The sequence below is a fragment of the Spermophilus citellus genome (genome assembly GCF_964194105.1).
Source record: "Spermophilus citellus genome assembly, chromosome: 10".
In the NCBI taxonomy this organism is placed as follows: Eukaryota; Metazoa; Chordata; class Mammalia; order Rodentia; family Sciuridae; genus Spermophilus; species Spermophilus citellus.
Window position 1 is genome coordinate 73,389,067 of NC_138197.1, and position 20,127 is coordinate 73,409,193.

A 20,127-nucleotide genomic window follows, 5' to 3' on the forward strand; every position below is an offset into this window, starting at 1 on the left:
TATTCATCTTCTTTATTCATATGCACATAGCACACATACATGGCTCTCTCACTTTTTCCCTTTTTCTATCTGTGTTCGACCCATATAACTATACCCACTTAGGGCCAGGGAAGGATGCTGATGGATTAAGATTCTTTTATCCATTAGAATTAACTTCAATTTGCCCAGTATTGGGGATGAAGTGACCTCCCCACACACAGAGAAAGTGTGGGTAAATATTTAAAGAGTGTCTGTTGACAGTTCCCATCCACATCCTGGCCTGGGCAGCTTGCCTGGGGAAGAGGAGGATTCAGAGAAGCCAAGGAGCACCCCACCCCCCCGCCAGGCTGAGCTGGCATTTCCTATGAGGTGGGAGTATGTGGGGACAAGTAAGAGGCCTGCTCCAGTCCCCTCTGCCTCAGATACAAATAGTCTCCTGAAAAGAAACATCCTGGATCAGCCCAGCCAGAAGCCAGGAACACACAAGCTATCCTTTCCTTTCTTAGTCCCCATAAACAGCTTTCCTCTCAGACCCCAGCCAAGCTTATTGCCATTGCCTGGGTTCCCTGCTCCAGGTAGGTGCTGGTGTCTGAAGGGACAGTGTGGCCCTGATAGGGTACCTGGTATAACCAGCCCTTGTGTTCTTCTCTAGAAGAGTCTTAAGGGTCTTAGGAAGAGGGGGCAGCTTCAGACTCTGGGGAGGGGCCAGTGGCTGCAGGGTCCTATGCCTGGGGGCTGTGATGTGGTTTATCTTTTTTCTCCTTAAAGTCCGAAGACTTAAGGACCCCCTAAGGAGACCATCTTTTGGGTTAGAGGCTCTGCTCTGGCTTGCTGATATTCAAAGCTGGTCTGGGGGAGGGGGCAGTTCTTATACCTGTTGAGGTAACCTGAGTTGACCTGCGGGCTAAGGTATAGCCCCCTCCCCCAGAAGAAGGGAAAGAAAAGGGGGAGGGGGCACCTTCAAATCTGAATGCGTACCTTGGAAAAGCTGGCCCCAGCCATTAGCTGGGGCTGGCTGGCCACCCCCTCCACACACCACACCCCCCATCCCTCCCCCCTCCTCCCTCCCCTTCCTTCAGGTCCCCCCCAGCCCTGAACCCCTCAACCCCCGCCATCTCTCCTCTCTTCTTCCCCTCTCTCTCTCTCTCTCTCTCTCTCTCTCTCTCTCGCCTGTCTTCATGTCGTGGATTGATGAACGCGAATCGCGTGTAAGCGCCGCCACCGCCGGGAGTCTGAGGAATTCGCCTGGGCTGTTAAAGGAAAGAGCTAAGTGAGAGAGCGCGAGCTCTACCTACCGACAGTGAAGAGAGCCGCCGCCGCCGCCGCCGCCGCCCGCTCGCCGCCCGCCGCCGCCCGCGCCCCAGACCCGGGAGCTCGGCACCGAAGCCCCCCCACCTGCCCAGCCCCCAGGCCACTAGCCCAGCCCAGCCCAGTCCGGGGCGCCAGGCGACCTGGGGTTCGGTCCCGGGGGGAGGGGAGTTTCGGGGGTACCGGGCGGGGGAGCCGTGAGCTAGAGGGGAGGGGGCCGCGGGTTTTCATGTACCCAGCATGAGCTCCTACTTCGTCAACCCCCTGTTCTCCAAATACAAAGGCGGCGAGTCCCTGGAACCGGCCTATTACGACTGCCGGTTCCCTCAGAGTGTGGGCAGGAGCCATGCGCTGGTGTACGGGCCCGGCGGCTCGGCGCCCGGCTTCCAGCACGCCTCGCACCACGTCCAAGACTTCTTCCACCACGGCACCTCCGGCATCTCCAACTCGGGCTACCAGCAGAACCCGTGCTCGCTTAGCTGCCACGGAGACGCCTCCAAATTCTATGGCTACGAGGCGCTCCCCAGACAGTCCCTTTATGGGGCTCAGCAAGAGGCGAGCGTGGTGCAATATCCCGACTGTAAATCCTCCGCCAACACTAACAGTAGCGAAGGACAAGGCCACTTAAATCAAAACTCGTCTCCCAGCCTCATGTTTCCATGGATGAGACCCCACGGTGAGAAGCCTTTTCTCTTTCCCCCTTGGTCTCCCGCGCTCCGGGGTCTTCTCCCCCTCCCTCGCCTTTTTGTCTGTCCTCGCTTTCCCTCCTGGCTTTGGGGTCTCTCCCACCCCACCCCCATGCCTGGGTGGGTTTCTGGAGGTTGTTGGGAGGTGGGTGCCTGGGACGTTTTGGAAATTGGGGTGAAGGTGGGGAAAAGGTGGTGTGGGGGTAACAAAGGGTTAAAAATAATTTCCTCCATTTCTGTCTGTGTCTGTCTCTCTGTCTCTCCCTCTCTCCATCTCTAAAGTCAAAGTTGGGGAGGTGGCTGGGAAGGGTACCCTGAGTACCCTGAGGTTATCAGTGTTTGGAGCTGATAACCAGTTTCTCCAAAGGCAAAGAGTCTGCAGTCCAAGACACTGGCCAAGCTGTCTTGGGTCTAGCCAGACCCTAGCCAGAGAGTGTGAAAACCCCTAGGATAGACACTCTGGCTCTCTAGGGTCCCCACTGCCTCCTTTCAGAGAACTAACCCAAGGGCCATTACCTCAACTTTTTTGTACTTCCCCCAGTTGAAGAGAAGACAGGGAGCCTGAGAAAAGAGAAGGGGGGAAAGTGCTCAAAAGGAAAGGGGTATTCAGGTTGAGGGGCTCTGAAGTCCAGAGGACCCTGCCAGGTTACCCTCCAATCAAGGACTTGTGGGGTCTTCTTGAAACCTACAGAGCTTCTCAGGTCATGAGCCCCTCCAAGGGTGGCCCCTCACAGCCCAATTTCGAAGTACAGGGGGAAGCGATAAAGCGACAAGTTCCGGCAGGGATGGCCCTTGATTTATTTGCTGGTCTCCAGTTAGCAATCAGGCGAAGCAGTGATACATTCCAGGAGATCAATTATTTTCCTTATTGGAAAAGCATTAGGCAGAGAGAGGCAATGAGGGGGCAGTGGGCAGAGCCCCTCTCCCTTACTCCCAGCCTTTTTTCCTTTCTTTTAGAAACAGATTCTGTCCCCAGCCCATCTCACTAAATGCCATTCTGCACTTGTAAACAAAGCTGCAAAAGCCAGTTTCCTGGGATTGCAGGCCTGGGGGACTTTGAAGGGTTCCCCTGGCCCCTTTAAGCCCCCAGTTTCCAGATACTTCTAGTCCCTGCCCCTACTCTCACCCCATCTCCCAAGGTGAAGCCAAACCAAAACAATCCCCCAGACTTTCTTGCCCTTGCCTGCCTTCTGCTCTGTCCTCTTCCGCAGGAGGGAGGCGAACTGAGGAGACCAGAGTGGGGACTTTGAGAGGCAGAGTATCAGGGTAAATAAAACTGAGCCCCCACCCAGACATAACCAGACTGGGGTTCTGTTCTGTCCAGCTCCGGGGCGGCGCAGCGGTCGGCAAACTTACAGCCGGTATCAGACCTTGGAACTAGAAAAGGAGTTTCTCTTTAATCCTTATTTGACACGAAAGCGCCGGATTGAAGTCTCTCACGCCCTGGGACTGACCGAGAGACAAGTGAAGATCTGGTTCCAGAACCGAAGAATGAAGTGGAAAAAGGAGAACAACAAGGATAAACTGCCTGGGGCCCGAGATGAGGAGAAGGTGGAGGAAGAAGGAAATGAGGAAGAGGAGAAAGAGGAGGAGGAAAAGGAAGAAAACAAGGACTAAGCAAAAAAGAGAAAAAGAAAAATTCCCTCCTTTTAGCAACTCCCTTGAAGTTTCGTTTTATGGTAGCAGATAAATTGAGAAGTTTACGACTGTCATTTGCTTTTATAGAGAATAGAATGACACTCACAACTCTAACTACCTGTCAGATACTTGCAGCTCTGGTTTTATTACCTTTGGACTCCCCCTTCTCTTTATTTGTTTGGGGGCTGGAGGGGGGAGATCCAGACGCAGCAAAAAGTTTGGACTCTGTCCCACTCCTTGCCCTAACACACACACTTGTCCCTACTCCCACCTTCTGAGTCCTTCCTGAATTTTAAGGTCTATGACATGGCCTTCTTACCCCCTCTTTCTGCCCCTTCTCACCATACTCCCACTTCCCTGTTTCTCTGGTATTTATTTTAGAGGGGAACCCCCCCCAAAAAAAATGCAGAAGAGGACTCCTGGCTTTGCTTTTATGCTAGGATTGGTGTACTAGATTTACTTTAAAAAAAGGAAAGGAAAGGAATAGTAATAAAAGGAAGGAAAGGAAAATAAATGAAAAAAATTTAAAGAAACAGGAAAAGATAGCAAGGAATATTCCTTCCCCCTCCTTGAGGCTCCCTACTTAGAAAACCCCCTTGACTTTCTCTAGGAACCTGATGGAAAACTGAAGGAGATGTGGGTCTCTTCCCTCCTCCCTTTCTAAGGGGTCACTAGAGGCCTATGGTCACCTCTGAAATCCTACCTAGCCATCCCATGGTCACTCGGGCCCATGCCTTCCTTGCCTTCGCTGTTTGATTTCTGTTCTTTTGGGCCCGGCTTCCTCTGAGCTGCAGCAGTGCTAGCGCTCAGAAATCACCATAATCATGAAAATAATAATAACAATAATAGTAATACTGACAATAAATCTTTAACATACTACCTAAAGGGAACCTGCAATAACCTTGAAAAAGAAAATTTAAAAATCCTACTATAGGGAAAAAAAGAGAAAAAAAATTAAAACTGAAAAAAAAAGAAAGAAACCTCCAACGTATTTTATCACTACCTATAGAAAGAAATCCTGCTTTGAGAGTATTCGTAATGCGGTTTTGTTGTCGTTTGTTGCTGCTTATTTCACTAAGAAGAACCCAACAACTGAGACTGCCTAGCCCGCCGGTCCTGTGCGCTTTTATTGTGCTTCTAACCCCAGTAGAGTAGAACTAAATTGCACTGAATGTATAGTTAACTCTGTCTTGAATTCTCTGTTTATGCAACATGCTCGAAAGAAAAAACGTTAAAAATATATCTATAATAATAATTTTTGGTCATTTGTCTTTATGTCCAGCTATGAATGTAGATTTTGTGTCCCGACAGCCCTGTTCCTGGTCCAAGTACTTTGTATTGTATACGTGAGTCATAATAAAAAAAAAAGGAGAAAATATTTGAAGCTGAAATGACTTGCTTTTTCTTCACAGTTCTTCCCCCATTCTCTACTCCCTCCCTCCTTTTTCTCCTTTCCTAACACTCTGGGAAAGATTTCCACTGATTTGACTTTGGGATGGGGGAACTTGCTTGGGGAAAAGTGTAAGAATGGAGAGAACAGATTGGGCTGAAAGGGCAGGTGACTGGTGTCCAGGGTGAGAGGAGGAGGAAGAAGAACAGTTCACTAGTAGAAAGAAGAAGGGGTACATCAGTATGCTCTTGAGTATGCTCCAAAGTGGGTTTCTAGGTGTTAGGACCCCAATGGGAAGAAAGATCTCAGTCATTCACCTTTCTCCTCCTCAGCTATAGTCTGGGCCCAGACAAAGAATCTGTTCCATGCCCCTCCCATGGATATGTCTTTTTTTCCCCCAGGAGCTAGGGCTGAGGATGAGGCAGTAAGGTTCTTTCTGATCTTCACATGTCCTTTGCAGCCAGTCCCTGGCACCCATCACCCAGCACTGGAATAGTGAACAGGGTGGGGGAAGTGTGAGGCTCAGGGCCGCTGACCTGTCAGAAGGGCTTGAAGGGCAAGATGCCTAAAGACATGCTGCTAAGTGTGGGGGATAAGGATGCTTCAGTCTGGGAGAGATGAGAGGGGAAGAAGAAATGGATGAGCTGGTAGATCAACCAGCTTGGGTCTACATTCTAGTATCCAAATTCAGTCAGCACTGGGTCATCACTGTCACTCAGCCCTCTTATGTTCACTGCACCTCTCTTCTGGCTGTTTCAAGCCAGCTCCAGGCTTCACCTTAGCAATTGGGCAGCTTGCTGCCCCCCCCCCCCCGCTGTAGTGTACCCCTTGGCCTGGGGGGATGGAGCTACTCAGTGGACAGTCCTCCACCCCAACCACTGCAGGGTAAGGGGAGTCTCCATTGGAATCTCCATTCCCTAAAATAAAGAGTTGGAGGCAAAAGAGTCTCTCTCTTCTCTCTGGAGGGTCCTAAACTGAGAAGTCTGTTTATGCCAATAAGATTCTGGTCAAATAATCCCAAATTCCAGAGATGCAAAACTTCTGACTCAGTCAGGAGCTGGGGGGAGATAGGGAGGGAAGAGGATCTTCTGGTCTTCCATACCAGACCCCCAAAGACTGAAATATTTTGAGGCCAGCTATCCCTGTCTCACACACCCACCCCTTTCCCCTGGTCAATGATTTTCACAGATCTAGGTTCAGGCCAAATCTTTGGTTGCTTTACTGGAGTCCCCGTCCTTGACTCCTAGGAAAAGTGGTCCTGAGTACAGGGTTGGGTCAAGCCATGTTCATAGGGGACTCCTGCCTGGAGACAGGCTTCGGGTTGGAAGCACAGGCTGCGGTGCAGCTGGTGACAGCTTTAAGCAGAAGCTCCGGGGAAAATCTGCCCCAACCTGGGGTTCCTATTGAGAGTTGATGAGCCATCCAGGTAACCCCATTTGCTGCAGGGAACCCCGGCTACCACCTAGGGAGGCCCGAATAGAGGGCATTTTGCTCCGGATCGCAGGCCTTCCCATAGGCGTCCCCTCCGTACTCCCAGGGATGGCCGAGGGCTGTTTCATTTTTAAATGTGGAATTATGATTGCTATTAATAAAAATGTCTGGCCCAGTAGCCAAACGGGATGAGCCCTGCATTAAGTGACTCCGAAGGGCCTTGCCGCATTTTCCCCACACCAAATGCCCCATTCATCCCTGGCTCTGTGTTCTGCAAGTCCGTGGCCCCAAGCCTGTCGCGTCGGAGGGCGGGGTGTGTCTGGCGCCCGGTTTCACTCAAAAAGTCGGGCAACTAGAGGATCAGACCCCGGGAGCCCTAGCCGGCCCCTCAAGCAGCACTCGTTCCCCACTCCTCCTGCCCACCGCCTCTGTTTTCTCGTTTGGAAAGAAAAGGAGGTAAAAACCCGTTTTATGGGGGAACCATAATTGCAAGCGGGATGCTCTCTCTTTAGAAACGCGTCCTCCCAAATGCTCCCGCCATCCCATTACCGGAATGGGGACCATTCGGCTGCTGCAGATAGGACTTTCTCCCATTCTTTACTTTTTTTATTAGCCAATCAAATTGGCTTCCGAAAGCTATTTGTGATTTGTGAAAAATAGTATCTTTCAAAATGCTGAGTTGAAGCATCTCGCTCATTTCGCCTTGAATTTATTATTCTAATCTCAACAGTAGAGACAGGATAATGTAGCTATTAAGTTGGGGGGCAAATTCGTTTCTCTGGATTAAAAAAAAATTCTCTCGACATTTTCTTTCCCTCCTCACTACCTTATTGCAGAAGCCAAGGGAGGTGCGGCCTTGGAGAAATCAGGGGAACCACGGGATTTAGTGAGGACCCTGAAAGACCTTTTGGGGGATCCTTTAGTGGGAGGGTGAGATTGGCCTCCCAGTCTTATCTTCCTTAAATTAGATGCCCCACCGTCTGCCTGCCTGGTGGTTAGGAAAGTTACCCCCAGCCCCAATTAAAGAGAACTCAGGACAGGTTGTGCCACAGACTAGAGGTAAAATTTCCTGTGAACTGCCCGCAGCGCTATCCCATTCTCCAGGCTGCCCATTGTGAGAAGCCCGGCCAGTGCTTCCTCCTCGTAATTTTTAACTACCTGTTATAAAATTTATGGGTGGGTTTGTAAAAAGAAACGAGGTCTCTGCATCCGGCTGAGGCTGAGGGAACTGCTTTGCTTACTGTGGGGGAAGTTTTAGGAAGGGATGCAGGATTCCCTGTTGGTTGGGGTGGGGACACCCAGCCACTGAGATTCCCAGGTCAGTTCCATGCTAGACCAAGGGGAAAGCTGCTGGCCTTCAAATCTCCAGTGATTGGAGAGAGGTAGCTAGGCTGCAATGCAGCAGCAGAATTTGGTCTATATGGGGGAATTTATTCTGGATTTCCCACATTAGGGTCGACCACCAAATTTAGAGATCTGGAGAAACGGGGTGCTAGGAATTTTAGTATCAAAGGTAGAATTCAGGGCAGTAAAATGTTTCTCTTTCAAGGCCTCAGAAGCACCTCCCAGCTGCTAGGATATAGAACCAGATTTTTTTTTTTTCTGAAAAAGGCAGATGGGTGTGGGCAAACTGACAAAATTGAAAAGGCTTAAATTTGCCTTGCACCTCAAAAAAAAAAAAAAAAAAAAAAAGGAAATGGGGACCAAGATCTTGGGCTTTGATTTTGTTGTTAACTCTAAAATGTTTGTGATTAAGCTGCTATTGAGGACCTAGGAAATGAGGAGACAGATGTTAGGGATGGTCTTGGGGGAAAATGTCATTCTGTCTCAGACATGGACATGGAGATAAGGGTTACTTTGAGAGTTCTGAAGCCCCAAACTCTCACCTCTCCTGCTGCTTTCCTAAGACTGTCCAGGGCTGGTCTAGCCTTCTAGGCTCTTTAGAGGACATCCAGGGCAGGCTTGGTTGGGAGACTGTCAGTGGCCTGGGAACTACTGTTCTTGTCTGGGGTGGAGTGGGTGTTTGTGAGGGAACCCCAGTAGGAATGATGTCGGTCTCATCCTAGAAAAAATGGTAAGGTTAGGGAGGGTATGCTTTTTCAGTTCCTTACCCTTACCAACCCTCACTGCCTCAAGGCTTCAAATCTTTGCAAAGCTTTGATTCCCCCAGATCCAACCTTATTACCTCCATTTATTAAGGAAAATATTAAAATATTAAAACTCGGCACAGCAGGAGGAGGCAGCAGACCCCCAGCTCCGAACCCTTCCTTTTTCCTCCCTGCCTCCCCTCCCCGCTCTTTCTGTACTCGCCTGGAGCAGCGGGCCCTTGGGGAGTGGGCGGTGAGTGGGGGTGGGATGGGGGTCGGGGGGATGCTCCCTTTCCGAGAGAATTGGGTAAACATGGCGACCGCGGCGCCCATTTGCACACGCTACACAAATGCATCGCATTCCCGGTTGTTTGCAGAAAATTTACAGCTGAGTAATAAAAGTTTACGATCGACTCACAAGTTGGATTGGCCACAAGAAGTCATGTGGATTCCATCCATGAACGTGAACTTTTTATTGTGGTTTGTCCGTTCCGAGCGCTCCGCAGAACAGTCCTCCCTGTAAGAGCCTAACCATTGCCAGGGAAACCTGCGCTGGGCGCTGCCTTCATTATCAGTATTTTTTTTTATTAATCTGATTAATAATTATTTTCGCCCCATTTAATTTTTATCCTCCCAGGTGGAGTTGCCGGAAGGTGGGGGCACCTAGGGAGGTCGGTAATGAGAGGGGAGAGGCAGGAGTTGAGGGTATCTCCCTCTCCCTACCCAGACCCTCTGGCCCCCAAGGGGCAGGAGGAATGCAGGAGCAGGAGTTGAGATAGGGAGCTGCAGATGCCTCTCCCCCTCCCCTCTCCTAGGCTTTCTCTCCAGACCCTTCCTGCAACTCTCCTTAATTTTATTTGGCTTTTTGATGATCAGGACTATTCTTTTTTATTTTAATTTATATAAAGTATATGTGTGTGTGTGGAGCTGAAACAGGCTCGGCAGCGGCACAGAATGAGGGAAGACAAGAAAGACAGAGAGTGGGAGAGAGAGAGAGAGGCAGAGAGAGAGGGAAAGAGGGAGAGTGACAGCAGCGCCCGGTAAGTGTTTTCTTATTGGTTCAAATATGTAACTAATGGTCCGTAGCTGGGTGGCGGTTTTAAGATAAGGGCAGCAGCGGCTTGTCTTGGTTAGAGAAGCTAGGGGGCTGGCGGAAGGGTGGGCGCGTGGGTAATTATGGGGAGAAAAAGTGGGGAGTAGATGGGGTTAAATTGGAATACTGGTAACCGGTAGAGGGGCAAATGTGCTGTCCTGATGTCACTGTGCGCCGGAGTTGAGGGTCGGGGGCTCGAGAATTTCTCCTGTGGGGAGCAAGCTGGGGTCTAGGGCGCCGGCCGCCTGATGCCCACTGTGTCTATACCTGTTTATTATAGATCTGCCTACTTTGGCTAATGGGACTGAAACGGAGGGGTCTAGAAGCTCAAACTTCAGGGCAGGAGCGAGAACCTGTAGGCTGCGCCCATTGCCCCCAGAGCAAAATATCCCCCCCAACCTCCAAACAAACTTTCCAGAGCCCCCTCCCTGTCCAGAAGCCCCCTCCCTCCCGCAGAGAGCGACCAAAAGAGCTCACACATGCGCAGTGTGGGCCCAGGGCTGGGCCGCAGAGCAGGAAGCGAGCGCTGCTAGGCGGGCAGCAGCGCCTGTTAATTGGCAATTAAGGGGGAGGCTAGTGGCTGGTGCGCGTCAGCCGAAGGGAGAGCGTCTGCCCACCCCCTGCTCCCGCCCCTACCCTGGCGGATGGAAGGATGGGAGGTGCCCTGCACTGCGGGTGGAGGGTGGAGGGTGGAGGGTAGAGGGTGGGGGTTGGGGATGCAGTACTCAAAAGCCATCTTGTGCTCGGAGGAAAGAGGCCTATCCGAGTTCCAATCTGGGAGCCAGCGCCCTCCATCCCCAACCGCGGCCATTCCACCGGGGTACCCATTGAACAGCCTCACCCACCTCACATAGCTGTTCTAGGCTAGGATCTGCCCCTTCCCGGGCGGAGGTCGGAATTCAGGAGGCCTTAGGCTGAGGGGGGACTGGACAGGCCTCGATGGCAGGGCCTCCTGGGTGCTGTGGAGGCAGTGAGGATGGTTGGATCTTGCGGTAGCGGCGTCAGAATAGGGTGGTCAGGAGAGTCCTGAGCGCTCAGGATCTTCCTAATAATTGGTGCTAATGGCATGTTGTGTAGACTTAACCTGACACATATGGTTTCATAACACAGTGGCTTAATTTCTTCCAAATGTACGTGGCCCTGAATGTGTTGCACTGTGATATATGACCCCGCCCCGCTCTCCAGCCTGGGTCCAAGGCAGCCCTATTTGTTGACTTTCTGTTTATAAAGCCCGACGCATATGCAAATGCTTACACAACCAAGCAGACACACCCCAGAGTTGGGGAGGGGACGTATTCCTGGCGAAGTTCGAGAGTCTGGGGGCCAGACTCACCTTCAGTGTGGGCCAACATGCTCCCCCCCATTCTCTCCCAGGGTCGCGACTGGGATTTTGCGCCAAGCCCGCGTGGGGGGAGGGGAGCGCTCCTCGATTTCCTGTTAAACCCTGACCGGTGGCCTGAGGTGGGGGGGTTAGGAAGGGGGAGGGAACCCGTTTTTATCAAACTGTTAAAAAATAAGGTTCGACTACAATCAAATCAGACCCCTTGGGCCCTAGCTGACGGTGAATCTTCTCTCCCCTCCCCCCACAATCCCTTTCCCTTCCTCTCCTGCCCCCCCAAAATTCCCCTTTCGCAGTCGACATAAAGGCCTCGGAGGTATTCTCCCGGGGGAAGAAATGGCATTTTCTCTCCCCCTTCCCACTCCCCACCCCCAATAGGACTGGTGTGTCGGCAGAGGCGTCTGCCGAGGGGCTAATTTCGCGTTCCTTGTTTACGATCGAGAAAAGCGCTTGGCTCTTCCCAAATGGGCCCAGCCCGCCGCCTGCTCCGGCTGCCGCGCACTCTCCCGCGGCGCAGGCACGGCCCAGGGGCTGGCGCCCGGGGAACCAGGCAGCGGCCGGCTGGGACTCGAGTCTGTGGGACCTGAAAAGGGCAAGGGGAGTACAGTGGGACTGTGGAGGGGCCCGGGAGGCCCGAAAACGGGAGCCTTTCTCTTGGCGTATTGTGGGAACCGCAGACCGGTGAGGCCTCTATTTCTCTTTCGCCTGTATTTTGTCCGCCCCTGGCCTCTGTGGATGGCCGCACTGACGTTGGGGGGTGGGGGGCACAAATCTCCTTTGTTATCACAGAAAGAAAAGCGTTTCGGGAGAAGGCTATTCAGGCCAGTGGTTATTCACCTGGGATATTAGCGGGACCCCCCTCCCATCAGAGGGGCGGTCCTGAGCAAAGCAGGGATATTTTATTAGGCCTACCGGGATCTAGTTGAATGTGCTAACAGCGAGATTTCGGGGTGCTAGGATGCAAGGTTGACAGGTTAATAGCACCATCCTGAGGTATCCTTATATGTGTTTATGGATTTACTGTCTCTTCATTGCTAGGGTTCTGCAGGCCCCCACTTTACCTATGCCCTTCCTCGTGAAATAAAGGGATGCAGAGATAGCAGGGCACCAGGCACTGGCCCTGTTTTTTCAATTTTCCGGTCTGGCTAGGGGAGAAACCAGAAGCTAGTCCTCTGCTTCCCAGTTACTTTCGTTTTTTCTTCCCCTTCTTTCTTTTCCTCTCTGGTGCTCAAATGGAAAGCACCAGGGGATCCCCCAGTGGCAGCCCTCAGCTCTTGGCAGGCCAAATTCTCTGTGGATGTGGTCCTCACTGCAGGAGATCTCTTCTGTGATTATCTAATAATAGCCATAGTGGCTGATAATAGAATCTGGCAAAAGAACTCTGCAAACCTAGTGCTGAGGCTGGGCAGAAACACTGATCTCTGGATCAGGGCCTGGCAACTTTCCCCAGAGCCCAGGGCCCCTGCATCCCATTCTCCTCTGAACCCACCCTTTGGGCACCCTCAGGCCTGCCCCTTCTGGGGCTTTGTTAGTTCAGCAATCACATCCTCTGTGTTACATCCAGGGTTCCTAGCTAAGGGGAAATGGGCAGAGCAAACACTTTCTCTCCTTGGTCTGTCAGTTGTGATCCCCACGGAGAATGCGACCTTGTTTGGAGAAGGCAACCTTGTTTGGTTGAATGTTGTGTTCTGAAACCAGCTGTGGTGACTTTATGCATTTAGTATATACAGGCTCAAATGTACAGACTCAGACTTATGCATGAATATATGCAGTCTCATATTTCCTTGGTGGTTAATTGTATATTACCATGCCTATATTCGCTCAAACTCCGTTTTATGTGCGTGCAAAATTTTGTTAGCCCCCACTAGATGAGAGTGGGCTCATGGAAGCACCTGGTGTACCAAAGAGGCCCTCTCTGCTGTTTTTCTGGAAATATGTGTGCTCTGGAATCGGAGTATGCGGGTCCAGTAACCAACGGATGCTACAAGAGCTTTCTCAGACTTTACTGCTTTTGCTGTCTATGCAGCTGGACTGGGGAAATACTAAATCCCTTCTGTTTTCCTTCCTCACCTTCCCGAATACTCCTCCAATTGACAGACTTTGTTACAAGGGAACCCAGTCATCTTGAAAGTGAGGTCTCTGGGGCGTCTTGTGGGGGTACTGTGGGCCTCTGAGCAGTTCCCAGCAGTCAGAACTGGAGTCTGGCTGCCAGAAGCCTCACTGGGGCGGTGAAGGGATTGGAGTAGTTAATGAGGTGACTCCACTGGGCAGTGGTCTGGGGTGACTGCCGCCCAGACCAGGGTGTTTGGAGAGGCTGGTGTAGAAGGCTAACCAGAAGGGTTAGGGGTTCTGTGACCATCTCTCCCTCCCTCTGCTTATTCCGTCCACTCACCCCACCCTACCCCAGATTTGACTGTGTAAGGGGCCCAATTAAGAGTTAAGGTCCCCTGTCTGTGCAGATCTGGTTACTGGTGGGATTGCATTTTAATCCTGACTGCAGCCTGGACCAAAGCAAAGCCAGGCTAAGAAAGAAGGCCCGATGGAGACTTTCAGGAGTGGAAACTGGGCCCTGCCGCCTCCGGGCCTGGAGCACTCAGCATGGGCCGCTACTGGGAATTAATCTGCCTCCTTTCCAGCCTTTCCAGCTTCTGGGGCCACGAAAAGACAAGGGCAGAGGGGAATAAAAATGTCAGTAGAAAGCCCTATAAAAGAAAGTAAGAACAGGAGCAGGGCTGGAGGGGTTTTCTGCTACTCCCAAGGCACTCAGGTTCCTCCCAAGAATCTCCTGTCTAGACTTGCTGTGCCGGAGGCCCACAGCAGCTATTTTTCCACCTTCCTTCCACACTTACTGCAGGCAGACTCAGGCTTTTGAGCCTTGGCCACCTGGGGCGCTGGGGTGACATTACCCCAGGACCGTGCCCCTCACCCAGCCCTTGTCCTCTGCCACGGCGCTGCAGCCGCCCCTGTTTATTGTGTCTGTGAGTTGTTTACTTGTTTTGTCTGCTGCCACCCTGCGTCAGAAACCCGCCAAACCAGCAAATTTGCCTAGAAGAACAAAGTGCAGCACTAACCCAAACTCCCTCCCCTTTCCAACACCCTTCTCCCACCCTAACACTCTCCCTCATCCTGCCTTTCCGAGGGGAGGAAGCAGAAATTGTTCTAAAATAGGGCAGCTGTTTAAAGGGTCAGGGAATTATGGGGACACCATAAACCTCCGGGTGTCCTGGTGGCAGAGACTCACAAGCAGCCCTTCTTTTGCCTCCAGCTAGCATTTCTTCCTTCCCCCTGGTAACCTCTTGGCTAGGGGGGGGCACAGTCATTAACAAAGTTGGGCTCCCCTCGCTGCACTCCTCCATTCTTTTCTGCAGGAGTTTCCCTGAGACACAGGTTGTTGGGTTTTTAAATCAGGGTAATGTTGGTAGATTTGTAAAGCTAGACAAAGCATATCATTTTTCCCACTTCGTTCTCCTCAGCCCCCCAAAATAGCAGTGAATTTAAGCAAATCCTACAAAATTAAATTGCCCCTTTGCTAAAGATCCTATAAATCTCCAATCCCGCCAGGTGTAGAGTAGGAGAGGCTGCTGTTCGCCTTTAATTTTGCTCCTGGCTATCAAATCTAAAAGAGTATCATGGAAGTAAGTAATATTCTTGTTTCTGAAATTAATCCCCCTCCTCATCTCTCTCCCTCTTTTCACCAATGCATATTAAATGGTTCTTTCAGACTGCAAACAATAAAGGATAAAATTATTTATAGGGAAAAGAGGATGATGTTTTATTGTTGGCTTATTGTTCCAGAACATAATAATATTTTATTTTCAAGCAGGAGAAGTTAGACCAGGGAATAAGAGGAGGAAAGGAAGAAAAGTGAGGGGAGATTGGGCACCCACACACAAAAATCCTGTTTTATGACATTTACAATTTCCACATGACAATTCACTGTGATGTCATAAGTGCCTAGTTCTTGAATTTTGCAACTCTCATAAACCTCCAAAACGGGTCAAAGCAAAGCTTGGATGTTGAGAGGCATAAGAGAAACCAGAAGTTGGGGCTCCTTTGAGCTGGCACAGAGCAGCACACCCCTTACTGCCCCTCCCTCTTTGTCTGACACCCTCTTGAGGCCCTAAAATATTCTGAATATTCAGGATTTAAATTTTTATTCCTGGGCCGAGCTGGGACACTTGCTTTGCCCTCCTGAAATGTCCCTAAGCATCTGAGCTCCCTCCCCATTCCCAATGGGACTGAGGTGCTAAGTCCCCCAAGCCCCTTCCTCAGCTGATATTCAGCTGCTTATGATAAAGGTGAGAGGCTTGAGGGCCAGGCCCCAAAAAGCCAGAAATGATTTTTTCCAGATGGAACCGGAAGGGGGCTCAGAACTGAGTGTGATAGGGCAGAGATGTTTGGGACCTATTTTAGTTTCTAACTATAAGCCAGAAAAGTAAGTTGAAAGGCCAGACAAACACCAATGTGTGTGGGGGGGCCTATCTGCTCATGGCAGCAGCAGCAAGTGGGGTGCCAATAAAGAAAGGCCAGGCAGAAATATGGAAAGAGAGAGGGAGGAAAGGAAATATGACTTAAGTTAGCAGAGCCCCTCCATATACCTTTCTTCTCTGTTGAATTACAATAAAGCAAAAACAGCTCAGGCAGTCTCTCAAGTCCTCAGAAGACTAGTCACCAACACAGGCCTCAGAGGTGTTTGAGGCGGTTCTCAGAAGCTTGATGTGCCTCATCTGGACCCTTCCCCCACTCCCTGCCGACCCCCAACTCCCTTTAGCTGGACAGCTTGAACCCTATTCCTAGAATATCAGCACCTACAAATGGGATCCATTTCCAGGTTGGGTGTGTCGAATTTCATTTTTCTCCAAGAGCCTCCAAGCCTGAACTTACAAAGGAGAGTGTTCCTTTTTGGAATGCAGTGTGTGTATGGAGGGGCTATGTGCTCAGAAAACTACAATATCTATGAGAAACTGGGAACACCTTGGATGAGTTTGCTTTGGTGTCCCCTAAGAGACCCGTCTCCTCTGACAGATTTGGAAGCTCTCTTTGCAATCCTTTTATTCAGGGTTCTACGGAGATCAAAGGAGCTTGCACACCAAACATTAAGCATTTGAGTAGGGTTTATTTTTTAAAATTTTAAATTAAAAAAATCTAATCACATGCTACTGGGGCCAGCTGAGCAGTCACTCCAGAACAGCAAAGCCTTAACCAAATAGTTCGATTGTGAGGTGAGCTGAGCAATTGTTGAAACGGCTTTCTCTGTAAGAGGGATTTCAGCCCTCGCCCAGTGGCACAAAAGGGGCCGGCGGGGCAACCGCTCTTCTCTGGCTCTGGAAAACTAGAATTAGGAATGGTGGAAGAGTAGGGTCTGGCAGCTGTAGTAGCTTCCAGGCAGCCAAGCACCCAGGCCAAGGGAGTGCTGAGTCCTGTGGCTCCAGTGTTGGGGTCCTTGAGCAGCTTTCGGAGGCACCAAGCTCTAATTGGTGGTGCAGGCAGCCAGAAATGGACTGTGTTGTATCTGTGTATGAGTGTGGGTGAGTCACAAACATCCTGACATAGTTGGGGGATCTGGGGAGAGAGAGGAGCCCTGCAGAACACAAACTAAGGAGGACCTTTGGAAAAGATTCTCCCCAAATAAAAATTCCAGATCTCATCGTGTTCATTTCACGTGTCCCTCCACCAGAAATTAATCTATTTCCCAGAGTACAGTGGACAGAAAAGGCAGGCAGAGCAAGGCCTGCCCATGAACCTCTTCAGGCCCTGGGTGGGGGCAGTCCCACCACTCTTTTCCCAGTTCCATCAAGGGAGCTACCAGCCTTTCCCTGGCCTACAGTGGGACAGGGCTCAAATAGGAGTGACTTAAGGCACCCTAGGAAACCCCCAAATGCCCAGCTCTAAGGTGACCCTTAGCCTTGGGTAGTCCAGGGCGGTGACTGCACCCCACTCAGGCCCAAGGCGCCAGCAGTAAATTCCTCTCCTATAATTAGTACTCACCGAAAGCATGTGTTTTGGATTGGGGAGGGGGAAGACTGGAGCATGGAGTGCCAACTTTCCCCCTTCATTCCTTTTCTGCCTTTTTGAATTCTGTCTTTGAATCCACTAATTACAGCTCTGAGAGCAAAAAAAACCTGCTTTTGACACCAAACCCCTTCTGAATGGCTAATTCTAAAAGCTGAGGGGCCAGAGAAGCTCCTAAACCTGCCGGTCTAATGGGAGGTGTTCTCTGATTTCTCTAGGCTTGTTTTATAGAAACAAAGAATGAGTTTGCTCGCTCCCTCCTTCCCAAGACTTGTGCATATTTACAGAGCTCAACTGCAGTTTTAATAAAACATCTGTTCTTGCTTCTGCTGATGAGTTTCCATAATTGTTTTCAGACAAATTTAACAGAAAAATATAAATATATTTAGAAAAATCCAAGCTCCAGTTTCTTCCCCTCCAGATAGCCATGCTTTTGCCAAAAAATAAAATTAACATGAAATGGGAAAAGGAAAATATAATCCAATATAGGGAAGATCGAGCTAATCTGACCTACTCTACCCCCTTGGAGCGAATCCTTCTAGCAAATTTCAGCTGCATAATTAAAGATCTAACTGAAAGGAGGAGGCTTCTTTTCTCAGAATCGGAAGGTGATGGAGGAATAAACTGTGTTGGAAATTATTTTTGCCTCCAGTCTTTAAGCAGTGGGGGAATGTATTTGTATTTCTGCTTCCCTTTTTCTCCCCCCTCCAGCATTTCTGCCTTTTTTTTTTCCCCAGCAGCTGGTTTCTGTTCATTATAAATCCGCGAGACCTTTCAGTCTCTGCCCTCTGTTTAGGGATGTAATAAAACACTTAACTTTCAGGGCCTGAGACTTACTTTCTGTTCCTCAGATCACCACCCCCCAAGCCCACCGACTTTAGGCCCCAAAAGAGAATGTCCCCAACTTTGGGGTCCCTTTCCTCTCCAGAACTGCTTAAGGAGAGGCTCAAGGAAACTTAAGCATCTTTGCTGGGGGACTGTAGCAATGCTTCCCCAAGAAGCCCCTTCTTTCTTTCCAGCTCCCTCCCTCCCACCCATCCATAAAAGAGGTCTTAAAATACATAGAAAAATCAACACTCATTGAAAGCGAAACCTCATTAAGACATCCTATCTTCCATCATTCAATTTGTTGTACATTGCAACAATTTAATATCTTGAAGGAAATATCACTGACATGATTTATCCCTCTAGCAATCTTGCTTTGAAATTGGGGGGGGGGGATTTACTCTTTCTTCCAGCCTCTTCTACTTGTTACACCGCTACCCTCAGGGCAGAAAGGAGGCTGGCAAATCTGAAAGAGGCTACTTGCATCCAGGGGTGCTGACTTGTTTCCTATTCCAGCTCTAGGGTACCCCCTCCCCTTGTTCTCTCTTCCCCCTACCTCTTGCCCTCCAGGGAAATTGGAGCCCCAGCCAGCTGTTGGAAACCTCTGCCCAGGCATGCCATGAATTCGAGGACAGCTGGATTCAAGGGAAAAAAAAAAAGTAACTCACACTCGTGTCTATGTGTACCTGTCATAAAACCCCAAAATGAGATAACTTCCTCTTAAAATTCCTTTCTTAATGTGAGCATCCTCCTCTATCCTTTCACCTTCCTCTCCTTGGGAAGAAGAAAGTGTAGTCTAAAGGGAGAAACCTTTATAATTATGGGGATCTTTCTCCTACCCACCCTTCTAAATGCCAACCAATTTCCTTCCTTTCTGAAAGATGGGGTCTGGATATTTTTTACAGCCAACACAAATCGTCTTGTAGTAAGACTCTTCAACCCCCTAACGAGGTTCATGTATTAACTAACATGTTGTCTGCACCAGCTCCTATACACTGTCTGCTTTTGGGTTTGAAACTTTATTTTTCCCCCCTAGCGACACTCCAGGGAAACCTTAACGTTACAGAAGATGAATAAATGAGTTTTTTTCCCAGCGTAGTCCCGTTTATGGCTTTATTGCTACCCATTGATTACTTCGCTTTGTTACACAGAAGGAAAAGATCATAAAATCCGGCGACATCCGGGTTCTTGTTATAGCCAGTTACCGCCCCCCCAAAAAAAAAGTGAGGAGGAAAATATAAGCTTTCACTGATTCCTGCATACGCCCACCACCCACTTTTTTGTCAACTGAAAGCAGTTTTAGCCTATGTCTCGATATTAAATTAGGTTTGAATTAAAAAGGGGCAAACCCCCTTCTGCACACCTTCGTAGTTTCAGTTCGCCAACTGCGGCTGTCTCAAGCCTCTGACCCAGCTGCATTTTTTTCTAACCATCTCTTTCTTCCTCTCAGCTCCAAGGTGGGGAGAAAAAGGAGGGAAAGCCTGCTGAGAGTCTGGGGTGACTGGCACTTGGGAAAGAGTTCCCCAGGACCTCTTTGCTAGAATCCTCAGGCATCAGAACTCAGGTCCAGGGGCGCCTCCCGTGGCAGGGCAGTGAATCCGGAGCGGGTAGGGGTTTCTGACTTGTGCAGGGGCTTGAGCTTCAAGAAGCTAACTGTTCATCAGAGCCCCAGCAGTCTTCTCTCCTCTTCCAGACTGGATCCTGTGTGAATTACCCCACCGGCCCTCACTGGCTTCAAATCATAAATTCTCACCAACATAAACAGGAGTTGATGTCTCTAGAAAGAAGACTCGGGAGTTTTCTTTCTTCTCTTCCCTTCTCTCATCTCTCCCACTTTTTACTTCTTTATTTCCTTTTCCTATTGTATTTTTATACATTTTCCTTTTTAAGCAAAAATGTTGCTAGTATTTCCTCAGAAAGGGTCCTGTGGAGGAGGCAGAAGGGGGATAGGAGGCAGAGGAGAACAGATGTGTGCTCCCTTTGCCAACTTAAGCTCAGTCACTGTTCCCTGCAATCTCAGTCTCACCTCTTTAAACCTAATTGCTCCCCACATTCCTCTAACCCAAGACTCTCAGCCACTCTCTCTTTCCTCTGGGAACCATGTTTTATGAAATTCCTTTTTCCTTTTGATTTTTTAAAATTATTGGACAAAAATATAGCAGTTTAGTGATGGAGACTCACCCCATGGAGTGTCAACCAAGATTTCTTGTAGGATTTCTGAGAGCCTTCTCTGAGCTGGGAGGGAATTCCTCCCATGAAGAAAACAGAATGTAATTTTAGAAGGGGGAAGATATAAAAGATGAAATCAGGTTGAAAATACAGAGATTTCTCTGGCCCAG

General features: G+C 49.8%; 1 protein-coding gene across 1 annotated transcript; it reads left to right on the forward strand.

The window, feature by feature from the left end:
* The first annotated feature begins 1,225 nt into the window (after positions 1 to 1,225).
* HOXC8 (homeobox C8) lies at positions 1,226 to 4,967 on the forward strand. The gene is made up of 2 exons (XM_081310255.1): positions 1,226 to 1,963; positions 3,298 to 4,967. The coding sequence occupies exons 1-2, from the start codon at positions 1,528 to 1,530 to the stop codon at positions 3,588 to 3,590; spliced, it is 729 nt and encodes a 242-aa protein (XP_081166381.1). The 5' UTR covers positions 1,226 to 1,527; the 3' UTR covers positions 3,591 to 4,967.
* The last annotated feature ends 15,160 nt before the right edge of the window (positions 4,968 to 20,127 follow it).

Coding starts and splice junctions, on each gene's coding strand:
- HOXC8 (XM_081310255.1), top strand. CDS start 1,528: ATGAGCTCCTACTTCGTCAACCCCCTGTTCTCCAAATACAAAGGCGGC. Junction 1,964..3,297: donor TCCATGGATGAGACCCCACG/GTGAGAAGCCTT, acceptor TGTTCTGTCCAG/CTCCGGGGCGGCGCAGCGGT.